The 14,357-nt window shown below is 47.3% G+C and overlaps 1 protein-coding gene across 2 annotated transcripts in view; it reads left to right on the top strand.

The window, feature by feature from the left end:
- The first annotated feature begins 7,718 nt into the window (after positions 1-7,718).
- Positions 7,719-14,357, top strand: part of PMP22 (peripheral myelin protein 22) — a 32,692-nt gene continuing 26,053 nt past the window's right edge. The window contains exons 1-3 of one of the 2 annotated variants that reach the window (XM_079966239.1): positions 7,719-7,936; positions 11,390-11,490; positions 13,546-13,645. In XM_079966239.1, the coding sequence (XP_079822365.1) occupies positions 11,413-11,490; positions 13,546-13,645 (178 nt within the window). In that variant the 5' untranslated portion in view covers positions 7,719-7,936; positions 11,390-11,412. Of the gene's footprint in view, positions 7,937-9,443; positions 9,588-11,389; positions 11,491-13,545; positions 13,646-14,357 lie in introns of those variants that run through there. The other variant, XM_079966238.1, reaches the window with a different exon arrangement.

The raw sequence follows: 14,357 nt of genomic DNA, 5'->3' as shown, positions 1-14,357 counted from the left end.
CAACCCCAGAGTCGGTCACGACTGGACCTAATGGTCAGGGGTCCCTTTACCTTTTTAAGGATCAATATATGTACCGCAGTTGCAGTCTCTGAGATAATCCCTCCAGTGGACTGTGTGGAGAAAGTTCCTCCATGCCTAGTTGCTGGTGGGTGCATCTGCTACCCACTAAAAACGTCACCATGCACATGGCATACTGCCCACCAAAAACACACATGCAACCTTTCACCAAGTTTTGCACTGGCAGCAACTGTGACTATGTAACAGGTTATTTTTCCGCACTGAGGGGAAACGTGGATGAAATGCAAATAGAAAGTACAGACTGACATTGCGATGCCAATGACGTCTTGTGGATCCTGTGAAAAACCTGTGTGCATGAACAGGACTGCTTCCCCAGCAAACTCCCATCTGTGACATATATGGGCTGGGATTGTGATGCCAAAAGAAAAGGGAAACCTCTAGAAAAGTGCATGCATATTCTAGAGAAATTGGTTCTTCCACGTGTCTGGGTATGTAAGCATGTCTCTGTTGCCAGTGTAAAATCGGAACAACCATGCCCCCTAATGCATTCTCACTGCTGAAGGCAGGCAGAATAGCTTTCCTTGTGGCTTGTTCACATGATTAAAAATATTTGGAGGCAGCACAGTATTAAAATCCCTGGAGCTATAATGGAAACCACATGCGTAATAAATATGTCCAGGGGCCCCAGTCTGCTTGGATCACTTTGCTTTTCAAGAGAGAAAAACCTTTTGTCTGAGACAGGCTAGCGGGTGGGATGGGATCTCATGTATGCATTTCCTTCTCATTTCCTAATCTATAAGATTGTGCCAGAAGAGTCTTCCTTAGCCCCAGGCTACGCTGCACTTGTGTTTAGGTTTTGCATATTTCTCACTTTAAAAGCTGTGTTTGGCATAAGGGGAATAAAGGAAGTTTGCCCTGGCCAATTTCTTCTGGATAAAGGACAAGACATAGCCTCTCTTTGCAGCACACATGCCATATGCGTAGTTCCTCCGTTAGGATCTAAATGTTTCACAATTTGGGACATTCACTATTGGTGTTTTTATTTGAGGAGCAAGTATTCAGAGTTCAAAATGTGGTGCTTCATTGGAACAAAACTGAGGCACTCTTAAACACACTTACCCACTGAATACCATGAGGCCCACCTCTGCATAACTATGCCCAGAAGTACACTGGTAATATATGAGCTAGCAACTCAGTTTATCCAGCAAAAAAATAATCTGTGTTACATTTTGGAGCTTCCTTAACCCAGGAATAACCCTAGAACAAGGCTGAACTCAGGGTTTTAGGCATTAGGCCAAGAACAACATATTTTGGCCCAGAATTTGGCTGTCTTTAAAATGTGCCCCAAATTAGCTGCCTGATGAGGTGAAGATTTCAGACTGCCTCATGATGAGGCCAGCATTGGCTTGGCCATAGAAGTTGCTGCAGCTGTGAGATGTCAGCTCACAGATTAAATAGCTTGTGTACATAGGCTTTTTTCTTGTGAATGGAGGGAAGAGGGGGGAAATGGTCAAAGGTAACATGCAAAATGGGATCGAAGGCTATTGTAACGTGGTAAGTGGGGTGCTTTCCCACTGCGACTTGCTGAATCAGCTCCCTCATGGAAGGCCTGAAGTACATGAAGTGGGAGGTAAAGGAAACCAAATGCTGGCAATCCTCAACGTGTGTCAAAGCACATTGTTGCAACACACATCATTTTTAAAGACTGGAAGCAGTTTGTTTTTTTAATTAAAAAAAAGGTTTTTCCACCCTCGTAGGAACATAGGAAATTGTCTTATGCCAAGTTAGACCATTAGTTCATCTAATTCAGGGTTTCCCAAACTTGGGTGTTCAGCTCTCTTTGGACTACAACTCCCATCATCCCTAGCTAGTGGGACCAATGGTCAGGGATGATGGGAACTGTAGTCCAAAAACAGCTGGAGACCCAAGTTTGGGAAATCCTGATCTAGTTCAATATTGTTGGTGCTGAGTGGTAGTGGCTCTCCAGGGTTTCAGACAGAGGCGTTCCTACTCCTATGCAGCGATGCCAGGGATTGAACCTGGAACTCCTGAGTTTTGGCTCTTCCCCGTCTTCATAACTACGCCTAGATTCAATAAGTCAATATTGTCCATTATTTTCCCCAAACTGCCCCTTTTCAGTCCTTCAGGGAGCTCACCTAGCCTTGTCTCCTGTTCCAGGTGTTTTTTCAAGTTCCAAGTCGAAATTATACAGTGATACGGATTCTGACAGGACAGTATAACGCTGACACCACCAACTATTTATCCTTAACATCAGGGGTGGGGGGTGGGGAGTCATTTCGCTCTGATGTTTGCTCAAGGACTGCAAGCCATGGATGGCAAACCTGGTCTACAGCTTCCTATCTCCTGAACCAATGGCCATGCTGGCCAGGGATGGTGAAAAGTGGAGTCCAACAATATCGCCAGGTTGGCTACCCCTGGTGTAAGGAGCAGTTCTGTGAACTGACTGAGAATGAATCCAAACAAGACTGAATATATCAGGTGGATCAGTGACTTGGAGGTATAGATAGACACCTGCCATTGGTTCTTCCTGGTCACTGAGTCATGCAGCCTTGAAGTGATCCTAGAGACCCGGATTAAGATGCTGCTCCAAGTGTCTCCACCAAGTAGCCTGAGGCCTTTTCAGAGGCAGGAGGACACACCCAGACCATGGAACAGTCTCTCGCACAGGCTCAGCTGGCGTCTTCTTTATGGTCTTTTTGTTGCCAGTTAAAGACCTTTTTATTCACCCTTTTCAAAGAATCATAGTATTGTAGAGTTGGAAGGGACCCCACGGGGTCATCTAATCCAACTCCTGCAATGCAGGAATCCTGCCCACAGCTGCCCCTGGGTAGGCTTGAACCACCAACCTTCTGGTTAACAGCCAGCCACACTGACCCAATAAATAACTTGTGATCTAGGTATCTAGTCTATCAATGACTGGTCTATATTATGTTGTATAGCTATATCCTCTTTTTTTATTTGCTAGTTTTAAAATTCACACACAAACACACACTAGAACAGGCACATCCAATTTCCATGAGACTGCGATCTACTCCCACTATAAAAAAACTGGCAGTGATCTACCCATCAAAGCTGTTGAGTTTTTCTTGGGGAGGCTGAGCCAAAGTTGTTGAGCTTTTTTGGGGGAGCATCAGTCGAAGTTGTTGAGCTTTTTTAATGGGGGGCAATTGGGGTCCTGCAATTAACCAGGATCAACCAGGGACACCCCACAATCAACCAGTAGATCGCAATCGACCTGCTGGACACCCCTGTTCTAGAAAATGCATGTTGTTGAGCACCTTATACAAAAGCAACAAATAAAGAAATGGCAAATCACATGACAGAAGTATCATATCAGGATGGGGAGGGGCGGCTGAATTACTGGCCTGGTTTGGGTGTGATTGCTGCACCAGCTTCAAGCTAGGACATTGACTTGCCTCTCTACTGTCTGTCCTGGACAGTGTGAGTGGCAGGGCTGTCAATACAGTGGTAGCCTTGCATTTCACTAAGTCCTATCAGACAGTGCCTGGGGATTGGATTGTGCCCTAAATAGCTATATGGGTGTGTTTGTGTGCGCACTTATTTTAAACATTTAATATTGATATCCAACCAGGAATTAAATTGTAGTAAGTCTGTGCAATGCCATCCTCAGATGTCTTAATGCTGCATACGAAACAATCTCAGCTGATTTCCCCCACAGCAGCCTGGTATCTTACTGGACGTTCCAGTCAGCGCAGCCAAGGGGGAAAGGGTTGTTGGCAGCTGTAGTCTAGCAACAGCTGGAGGGCACCAGGTTGGGGGAGGCTGCCCTACAGCAGTCCCTCTTCCCTCGCTTTCAAGCAGCTGCTCAGGACTCTTAGTTAGAGGCCAATTACTCTGCACAACACTAGCGCCAAGAAAGTGGGCATTGTACATAAGGAACAAAGTGCCTACTCAGTCTTCGAAACAAACTTCACTTTATCTGCACATCATTAGAAACTAAGAGTGCTTGAGTTCTTCCCCCTGGAGAGCACATGCCCATGTTTGGAATGCCTTATGGATGGAATACTTGAAGTGAAAGGGTGTGTGTGTGTGTGTGTGTGTGTGTGTGTGTGTGAAGGGAAAGGAGGAGGAGAGAGGCAGCTTCTTATTCAAATAGATCTCAGATAGTAGTGCTGATAAACTTTTGGGGGAGTTTTTGGATTCATTAATCTTGCATTTTTATGTTGTGAACGGCTCTGAGATCTACGGATGAAGGGCAGTGTACAAATTTAATTAATAAGAATAGTAGTAGTAATAATAATAAAAATTCAGATCAGAACCTGCTTCTACCCTGATGAACACATGATTCAAATGCACACCCTAAGAAAACTCTGATTTGTATAATAATTCACTAAAAGCAACACTGAGGTTGCTGGATTTTCCATGGCACTTGGGTGTCACCTCATTTGTCTCTCTAGCAATTTACTTAAACCAAAGATCCTAACAAATTGTGAACTGAAATGTATGATCAGAGACGACATAAGAAAATATTACAGAGGACTCCCATTGACCAAAAAAATGGTTAGGTTTCCAAGGTAAGGAGGGGCAAAATCCAAAAACACCTGCTTTCCTAGTGTTGCTCATTGCACTGGGGCATACCCAATGAGTATATATCCCTGAGTATAGTCATTCAACTCTGCTGATGCTTACTTATAAGTAAGTTCAGTGAAACTTACTCCCACCCACATAAGCATGCATAGCACTGCAGTCTTCCAGACTATTGCACAACATCATAAAATTGCTGAGCTGGAACAAATGTGAAGGCCACCATACCATTTGTTCAGCATGATTCTCCATTTCTGGCTTCTCCTACATGATTTGCTGGTACTGTATACTGTATTATCCATCATGTTCTGGATGGCAACAAAAAGCATGGGCGTAGCCAAGATTTCTGTTAGGGTTTTTTTTTTGGGGGGGGGTTGGAAATCCAGTTGTTGAGCTTTGTTGAGCTTTTTTTTTTTTTTTAGGAAATTAAGGTTGTGGAGTTTTTCTTAGGAAAACACGGATAAAAATACCCCATAAATAGGACATTGCACGGGACAGGCTTCTGCAGGGGGCGGGGGGCAACCTCAGATAATTGAGTACTTTCAATGCTTTGGAATAATATTTGTGGATCCCGCTGCCCCCCCCCCCGGCTACACCCATGGGTACAGGAGATGGGGAGGAAAGGGGGAGGAAATGAAGTGACAGGAAGCCTTTCATGTGAACAACTCCAAATCCATGCCTAGTTTGGAGTGAGGCATGACTTATTTTCATTTTTGGACTGCTCTTTTTTGCAAGCATGGTAGATCACAAAAGGTGTACGTGCACATGTAAACAAATATCCACGGATCTCAGGTTTCCTGGGCTTGGAGCAACACCCACACACAGAGCTGATGTTTTGTGCAAATCTGCTATATTGAGAAACTTGTATTAAAAAAGAAAAAAGAAAGGTATGTGCTTACAGGTAAACAGATACCAGTGTGGACGCCCATAATGACCTCAGGGAAGGTCAGCCCACCCACGAAGTGGTGTGAATTAGAAGCCCCCGAGGCAGCACCCTCATAGGCACCTCCTGCCAAGCCCCCACCTCTGCCAGAGAAGCGGTGCCAGTATAGGTGCTAATTTCCTGCAAAGTCTTGCAAGATGTCAAGGAGAGCAAAAGATCTCATGAGATTTGGGTGAGATATTGAAAGCTCTTTCATGGAATCGGCACCCGTGCCAGCACTGCTTCTCAACAAGTGGTGGAGGTGACTCAGCTAGTGGTACAGCTGCAGTGCCACTGATAGGTGGCGCAGTGGTAGTGAGCATCCCACAGGTGGTGGTGCAGCAGAGCTGGGTGGCACTTCTTGTTTTGCCTCAAAATGGGACGTACCTCAGGATTCCAGAACTTACAGCTGTCAGCCCAAGTGAGGCTGCTAGTTCGGGGAGGAGGTGTGTGATTCCTCAGCTGGAGTAGGCTCAGGACAGGTGAGGCTCACATGCCTCATCAAGCTCAGAAGGTATAAAATGAAAGCCGTTCTGGCCAGGCTGGTGATTTAGACTGGAGCCACAGTGTGGAAAGAAAGGATGAGTTTGCCCTTATGGGATCTCCAATGTGGTGTGCCCAGCCCCTACTCACAGTAGTCCTATGTTGTGAAATGTGGTGTTTGGGGGTGGGGTTGATTGGGATACTGCCTGTTTGTTGGTGATGGTTTTTTTAAAAAATATATACCTGTGGTCAGTGCTATTTTTATAGAAAAAGATGTACCGGAAATCAACAGAAACACCTTCCTTGTTCTCTTGGAATGGCATTGGTGCCCACCTGAGAGGTGCTGGAACTGCGGTTGTGTGAGTTCCGGCTGAATAAAAGCCTTGCCCATGGTGATATTTTGCTGGATGCTGCCTCCCTCCATGCCCTCTACTTCCATTTTGTTTGCATCCGCCCAAAGTAAAGGCTGCAGTCTGCCTTTTCCCACAACCAGGTGCTGAAGGGACAATTTACGGTATTTCTATTTTTACAATTAAAACAGCTCTTTTAGACAGAAATGCATTTGCGCAAAAGAGCGATATTAAAAATAAAAAGTTCCCCTTGCCTACAAGCTGGACAGAAAACACATTTAGCAAAACAAACCTCCCTTGTAAAAGATGCATGTAAAAGATGCAGGTAGGGACAGATGAACCAAACCAGATTTCATCTTCTGAAGTTAAGTGAACAAGCTAGCTATCTAAAAGGACTTTTCATATCAGACCTTAAATTGGTCACAAATGGACTGAACAGTGGGCTGGGACCTGGGTTGAGATCCTAGCTTTGGAAGCGTTGGCTATCTTCTGTCCATCTTCCTCAGCAAGGAAGAAATAAGCCTCCTTCAATAAGTTGTTCCTAGGATAAATAAACGTGATGCAGTCTGTAGAGTGGAATTAACAAATTCCGAATTAACACCCTCCAAACTTGATGGCTTTTAAACAGAATCTGCAAGTTCCATTATCAAATCCAGAGGATACATGATGTTCCATGGCAGGTACAGATCTAGTTACAGATAGGTACAGATCTAGGTACAGATCTGTGATTTTCACATGGCAGCAGGCATGGCCTGCATTTTGATGGTTCTTTGGAGGAGGGGGAGAATGAGGATCCCTGTAAATGTGACTTTCCCCTCTTCTCTCCTGTTTGGCTGAAGGCATCTCCTGTAACTAAACTTACAGGTGTTAAGGATGAGTACCCAAGGAACACACATCTGCCCCACCTCCACCAAGGACAGCCAGTCTTCAGGGATGATGGCACTGTGGATTGGAGGAGAAACCCTTGTGCGATCGAAATGCAAAGCGGGGAAAATCCCTAAAGGCTATGCATCTCCCATTCTTACAACCAGGTGAGCTAAACTGATGTTGCAAATCTATTCAGTGAAGCCACTTATTGTATGGCACGGGAAAAATCAGAGCCGCTGGTTCCATCACCTTTAGCTCTCCTTGTCCACTCTCCCTTTGCCTCGGTCTTTGAACGACAGCTGCCAACGGAATGATTGACATCGTTCCGGACTTTTCACCCAGGCTTCCGACCACGGAGATGTCAAGCCGGCCACTCCCTCGCGGCGGAGTAATCCTTTGCTCACCCTAAATAGGCCCTGCGTGCTGGCGATGTTCCCTGCCGAAGGATAAAGATAGAGAGGCGCTGCCCCTTTAAATAGTAAAGGGTGTTCTCTCTCAGGCCACCATGACATATCTGGGCGTTGGAACGGGGGCTGAATAAACCGGGCGAGCACGAGACCTGCGGATGCAGTAAAGGGTTTGCAACCAGCGAGGGCTCACTCGGCGCGCACAGGAGTTTAGAGGCAGATCTGCTTCTGTCCGAGATCCAGCAACTGGAGTTTAATCCCACCTGGCTCTCGCTTTCTAGGGAATACTGCTTGAAAAAAAAAGATCGAGCTCTTTGGCCTTGGTAAGTTGTTTATTGTTTTTATTATTTATTTATTAATTAATAAACGCTCAGCTCTAGCAGACATCAGTATTGGGACAGCCTTTCCTCTTACAGGCTTGGGGGTGCCAAAGATTCACGAGGAGCACAACTTCGAGAAACGCGGTGGCTGTTCTCTTAATTCGGATTGTCACCGATACAACACTCTAGAACTGATGCTACAGTTCCACTGCTCCGGATACTATGGGCGGGAGGTGGTGGTGGTAGGAAGACAGGTGGCAGACGTCTGTCAGGTGTGAAATCCTAGCAATACAATCAATTTAAAGGGTGAGGTATGCTACGCCCGCCATCGGATTCCTCTCTGGGTGTCAGGTGAGCAGTACACAAATGCAGATAAATGAAATCGAGAGAGGAACGGATGTGATCGGCTTGAGAGAGAGCGTGCAACATAGGCAACAACAGGTTTTGGGGTGAGGGTGGCCGGGACAAACCTGAGCCTTCTGGCCCAGGAGCGATCGGACGCAGCTTGCTCTTGCACGCATCAGCTGGCGGGGGGGCGCAGAGCGGTTAAAAAAATCCCCGGGAACACGCCAGAAATCGAATCAAGAGCAGCTATAAGGAGAGTGTAGGGTTGCGGTCTCTTCTCGGGGTTACCGATGGAACGCCTTGCGCGTGTGTTGTGTGCCACGCACCGCATTCCACCCAAGTGAGACGAGCACTGGGACGGGACGTGTGGAAAAGGAAGCGCTTAATGGACTTTGGCGTGGACGGACTGTGCTGAATCCGTTGTGCCTAGCTGAGCTCCCTAGGCACATCAGGCCGTTGGCCTCTACTTCCTCTGGATCCCCGGAGCCCATCAGCGGCTCCATGGTAGCTGCGCCTACCTGGCCATCGCGCCCCCGTCCTGCGCCCCTCTCTTCGAGGGATTTGCATCCGCAGCCATCCGAGGACGACCGGACGCGAAGATCTCCACCGCCGCCGCCTCTTGACCCGCCTTGCGTTTCAGCAAGGAACATCGCTTTCCCAGGACCGGAGAGGGGAGAGTGCTTGTACCGCGGGGCCACGATCTTTCCCATGCCCTCCGCCATAGCAGCCAACTCGTAGGGGCTGAAGTCCCTTTGCCCCCCCTAAAATATTTGAGTTGGTGGGCATTGCTATTCCTATGGTGTGGGTGCCCCTCATTTTGTAATCAATTATCTGGGGCGGGGCTTACCTGGGCCCCCCAATATTTTATTCAAGTTGGCACCCCTGCATTCCGCTTTTGCACTGGGGATGAGAAAGAAAGAAGGAAAGAAAGAAAGAAAAACCCAGAAGAGAAACTGTAGTTATCCGGGCTTGGATTTCTGGGGCCCACGATCCAAGGCGGCCGCTCCATTGGCAAAGCGATCGTCCGCGCGCTCTCCCTTTTCCTTTCCCGTCCGGGAAAGTATTTATAGACGCCCGCCCTTTCTCCTGCCCGTCGGTTTACGCCGGCGCCCTGGACCCGCCCTGCTTGGCGCCCGGCCACCATTGGGCGTTGTTCTTGGGGTCCCGCCCATTCGCGGGCTCACTCGATCTTCGGACGGGGAGGCACGCGGGCGCCCGCACTCGGCGCGCAGTCTTCGTCGGAGAGAGCGAGTGGCCAGGTCGCCTGCCAGAGGGAGCGCGAGCTTTTATTTTAATTTTTTGCAGACCAGTAAGTAACCCGCCTGTCTTCCCAGCGCATTCTTTTACAGATAGATATTTGGGGTGGAGGGGAGCAAGAGATTTTTCCACTGAAGCGCCCCCTGGGACCTCTCTTCGCAACCGGACCTATGGCCCCTCTACAGTCCGTGCGCGCACTCTAGATTTGGATTATAACGTCAGCAGCAGCCCCACCCAGCCTTCGACCCCTGGATGCGGGACCCTACTCGACCCAGCTCCCCAGAAAGTTTATCGGGGGCTCGCTGCGTGTTGATGCCTGTTGCATTGAACCCCACTTTGTAGGACTAATGTGTCTAGCGGTGAGAGTGGGGTGGAGAGCTCTCCCCAAGGCTTCGCGCCGCTGAGAAAGTCCGCTACTCCAGGCTGGGGCTGATATAATTAGAAACGGATTGAAACATTTTAGCACGTAGATCTTTCCCCCCTCCTCCCCCCACCCCGCCGGCCCTGGAAGAATTCCACTCCTCATAACAGTCGCTTGGCAGATTTTGAAGTGTGCGTAAAGGGGAACGCGAGAGATTGCATGGCGCTCTTCTGTGAAAGAAAACTTGCCTAGAGAGATTTCTCCCATTTGATTATAAAGATCCCCCCCACCCAAACTTTTTACAACAGTATTTCAAATAACTGATCCCCTGGTCCCTCCGAATCCGCAGGACTTGATCGTTGTGCCTGCTCCCCAAATTCCATCTCTCCCACAATTGGCCGTCTAGGAATCTTGCCCCACCATACACCCAAAAAAGAGGGAAACCATGGTTTTTTGTGAATTTCATGCAATATCTGTATTTTTGTACAGTTTCCACGTTCTATTTAGAAGCTGTGGGGGAGATAGCTGGCTGGCTGAGTTTGTGGTGCTGCTGGTTTAATGGGCTCCAAATGTTGATTATTCAAGGGAGAATGGTGGCTTTGTGGCATAACGGTTTCCATTTCCCGCCTCCTGAGCCAGTGGAGGTCTAGTCCAAGCAGGGTGGCTGTTTTCCTGCTTTATTTTAGACTCTTTTCTTTTCTGCTTTGGAGCTCTTTCTTAAGTACTCATTTAGAAAACAGATACTTGATATATGTATATATCACCTCATCATCTGCTGGCTGTTTGGGAGCAGAGTGCCCCCCCCCCGCAATACAATGGAAACTTTGAGGAATGTGATGTTGTTTGAGTTTTTCCATATGCCAATAGTCACCATAAGTTTTCCAAATCTTGGAGGCGGGGGTGGGGGTGGGGGTGGGGGCAGGGAGAGGAAGGAATCCAGCCCTGAAAAGGGAAATAATCTAAAAGATGTGATATTTTAGGGAGAGGTTGGAGGGGAGTTTCAGATCATTTATTCTGACCCCTTCAGCTCTGTTTGCCTTTTGATGGGTATGTTCACTGCACCAGGCTCTGGGTCTGGTTTATTTCAAATCTCACCCTTTACTTTCCAAACCTGCCAAATTGGTTGAATTTCTTCAGACATGCAAGATTAATTACTCCCTGCCCTGCCCCTATTGGCTAGATCTCCTAGTCAAGAAGTTTGAAAACTTCCCATCTGCCTCCACCTTCAGTGCACATTCTCTGCCCCCTCTTACACACACACACACACACACACACACACACACACACATATATGATGTATATTATTTTTTCATGTATTTATTTAGCTTCGTCAAACCATATGGTGTATATTTTCTGTCTCAGAGGCACCCTCTGCTGTTCATGTCTCAAAATTAGACTTGCCTCATCATCCCAGGATTATGTAGAAGGCTGTTCACTGGTAACCTTTCTCCCTTTACTTAAATGTGTCTGTGTGTTTTATTTTTCCCTTCCAGATCTATCCAACACTTTTGCCAAAATGCTCCTTTTGTTGTTGGGAATCATTGTGCTCCATGTTTCAGTGCTTGTCCTTCTCTTCGTCTCAACAATTGTCAGTGTAAGTACAAACACTCCTCATTTGTTTTCCAATTCCCTTCCAAGTTGCTAAAGGGCAGGAGGGTGAACCAGAGCTTTTGAACTCTGGTCCTGATGCTCTCTGCCTGTAGATGTGATTCCATTGGAATCTGTAGAAGTTTACTTTGCATTTAAAACTGCACTTTCTCCACTGAACTCAGTGAAAGGTCTGAGCAAACATGTTAGGGTTAGGCTGTTTTTGTTTGCAACCCCAGTGCTTCTTGATGGAACTGATCACGATGGAGATCCAATGGCTTCTCATGAAAAAGGAAGCTGTTGCAGCCAAAATGGCTCCCCAATGACTTCATTGTTTGCGTCCCAAGAATAGCTGAAGAACCGTTTGTTTTTTTCGGAGATCAGGTTTCTGGAATTGTGTGAGCATTTTGAAGCATATGAAACCTTTATAAATAATGTTAGTCTTTGCTAGTTAAAAAGAAAAGCCAAACTAGGAGAGCCACAAAGCTTTGTTAAATCTGAGCCAGGACTCTGTCCCAGAACTGGTTTTAAGTTCTAGGGAAGAGAGGGAGCCTGAAAATCTACAGAGCACATTTCCCTCTCCGCTAAGTGACTTGCCTGTACAGTCAGCCACTACATATTCAGCATTCAGGAGAAGAATTACTATGCTGCTTGATGCATTCACATTTCCATATCTGTTAGCTAATCTGTTACCTTAGGCAGAGGTGTGTCAATGAATGCCTGATTGCGTGGCGAGTTCCCGCCCCCACCAGGATAAATAAAGACACAAGACACCGTATGTAAGGTTAATTGGGTGAATTAGGCCACAACTTTATTGAATTCAGGAATGAGAGGCATTGGCATAGGCATTGGTCCTAACGGCTATCCGGCTCCAGCCCATTTGCTGGAGACACGGGGAAGGGTTAACCTTATATCGGGGGAGACTCCCGCGAGGCACGTTGACTAGGAGCTCCCCCGGGTCACCGCTCTGGGGCGTGCCTTTGGCCCACACCTCCATAGGCTTCGGACAGGGCCACGCCCCCCGGGGTCCTTTAACGGACCACCCTTCGCTCGCTGGGGGGAGGTGATGGCGTTCCTCCCCCCCACACATCGTCTTAACCCCTTCTTACCAATGCCTACCGCCAATGCCGAGAAGTTGTGACGAGTTGCTACGAGGTAGGCGAAAAACCAAAGGGCCCGAAATTGCCAATTGGGAAAAATTCCTACCATGCCCCTTGCGGCGACAGACCGAAGTCCATAGCAATGTCAAAGGCGTGCCTAAGCCTAAACCTACTTAAAGGGAGGGAGGGTGGGGAAAAACGTGGGGGCAAGCCGGCGAAAAGAGGGCGAGCCCCCTCCGCGCCAGCCCTAAATAGGGCAAGCCACGCCCCCCCGCTGACCAGCTGATTGGCTGGCTGGGGGGGCGGGCCCGACGGGGATTCCCCTGCTCTCGCGGGGGCTGGGGCCAGCCCCCGCTCGCGTGGGTGGGCATGAAGCCCGCAACTCCACCTCCTGGGGCAGGCCCGGAAGTGGCTTTGTAATCAATTGTGTGAGCAGCTTGTTTCATTTGCATGCTTTTCAATAAGGTCTTACAAAAAAAGAAAAGGAAAAACAGCCAATGGATATGTTGGGAGTGGGAGGTGAAGCTTGGGGAACTGGATTTCCCTTTCCCTGTCGATTTGGCAAAAGCTTAAAGAGAGAGGTGATTGCTTTTTCTTTGAACTCTCTCCTTTTGCAATGGATGCAAAGAATGAAAGTACGAAGCACTTTTTCTTTATTTCAGTCAATTTAAATAGGATTGTGTTTGTTTTTGTGTGCTCCCACCCCCCGTAAATAAGCTTTTAGTTATGCACAAAGGTGTTTTTTTTAGGTGTTTTTTTTTAAAGAAAGCTTAAAATGCCTCTTTACTGCTCAGGGATTCATTTCAGTCCTTAAGGACAAAGCAAGAAGAGACATGCAGATGAACTTGCACCAGGAGAGGGATCACTTTTAGTACATGGTTTCTCTCAGTGCTTAGTTTGTATGTGGCCCTGCTCCTTTTAAGCTTCCCCTCCTCTCACTGTGTTCTGTCCTTCCCTTTCAGCAATGGCTCATTTGGGATGGGCACACATCAGCCCTTTGGCAGAACTGCACCCTCCAGGGGTCCCTGAGTTCGTTTCAATGCGCCAAAACGTCCGCAGATGGTAAGGATTCTGTCACCTTTTCTTCACTTTGCCTCCTATGATACCTTTTTGGAAATAGATTTGACAATGAGCTAGTCCTCAGGGCCTGCTCTGAGTGCAGTTTGGGTGAAATCCTGCACCCTACTCCCATCAGTGAGTGAGTGTGTGTGTGTGTGTGTGTGTGTGTGTGTGTCTTGCAATGGTCTCCTCACTGTTTAGCCCATGTTGCTCAAGGGATGGCCATCTGCCATGGATGCTTTTGCTGAGATGGATGACCCATGGGATCTCTTCCAGCTCTATGATTCTAAGAACCTACATCTTCTGACTTCTTGACCAACCTTTCAGAAAACCTAGAGTGTGATCTGTAACATTCTTTTAAAAGAGAAAGAAAGAATTGGCCCACCATTAAGATCATGTGAACTTACAGGAATGTGTGAAACTGCCTTATACTGAGTCTGTCCATTGGTCCATCTGGCTTGCTATTGTCTACCCTTGGAGCACATCTTCAGGACTTCATGGTTTCTGCTCTACCTTGAGATGCCAGGGATTGAACCCGATATCTTTTAAATGCAAATTATGTGGTCAACCACTGAGCTATGGCTCTTCCCCTTCTGTTGCCTGGCTTTCTGATACAGAAGAAAATATTATTATCTGTGAATAGTTAATACCGAGATGGCTGCTTAGAACATAATCTTGTGTGTGATATACTCTGGCTACCTACCCACCCACTTCT

Source organism: Podarcis cretensis (assembly GCF_951804945.1).
Source record: "Podarcis cretensis genome assembly, chromosome: 2".
Lineage (NCBI taxonomy): Eukaryota > Metazoa > Chordata > Lepidosauria > Squamata > Lacertidae > Podarcis > Podarcis cretensis.
This window is presented reverse-complemented; position numbering and strand designations above follow the sequence as displayed.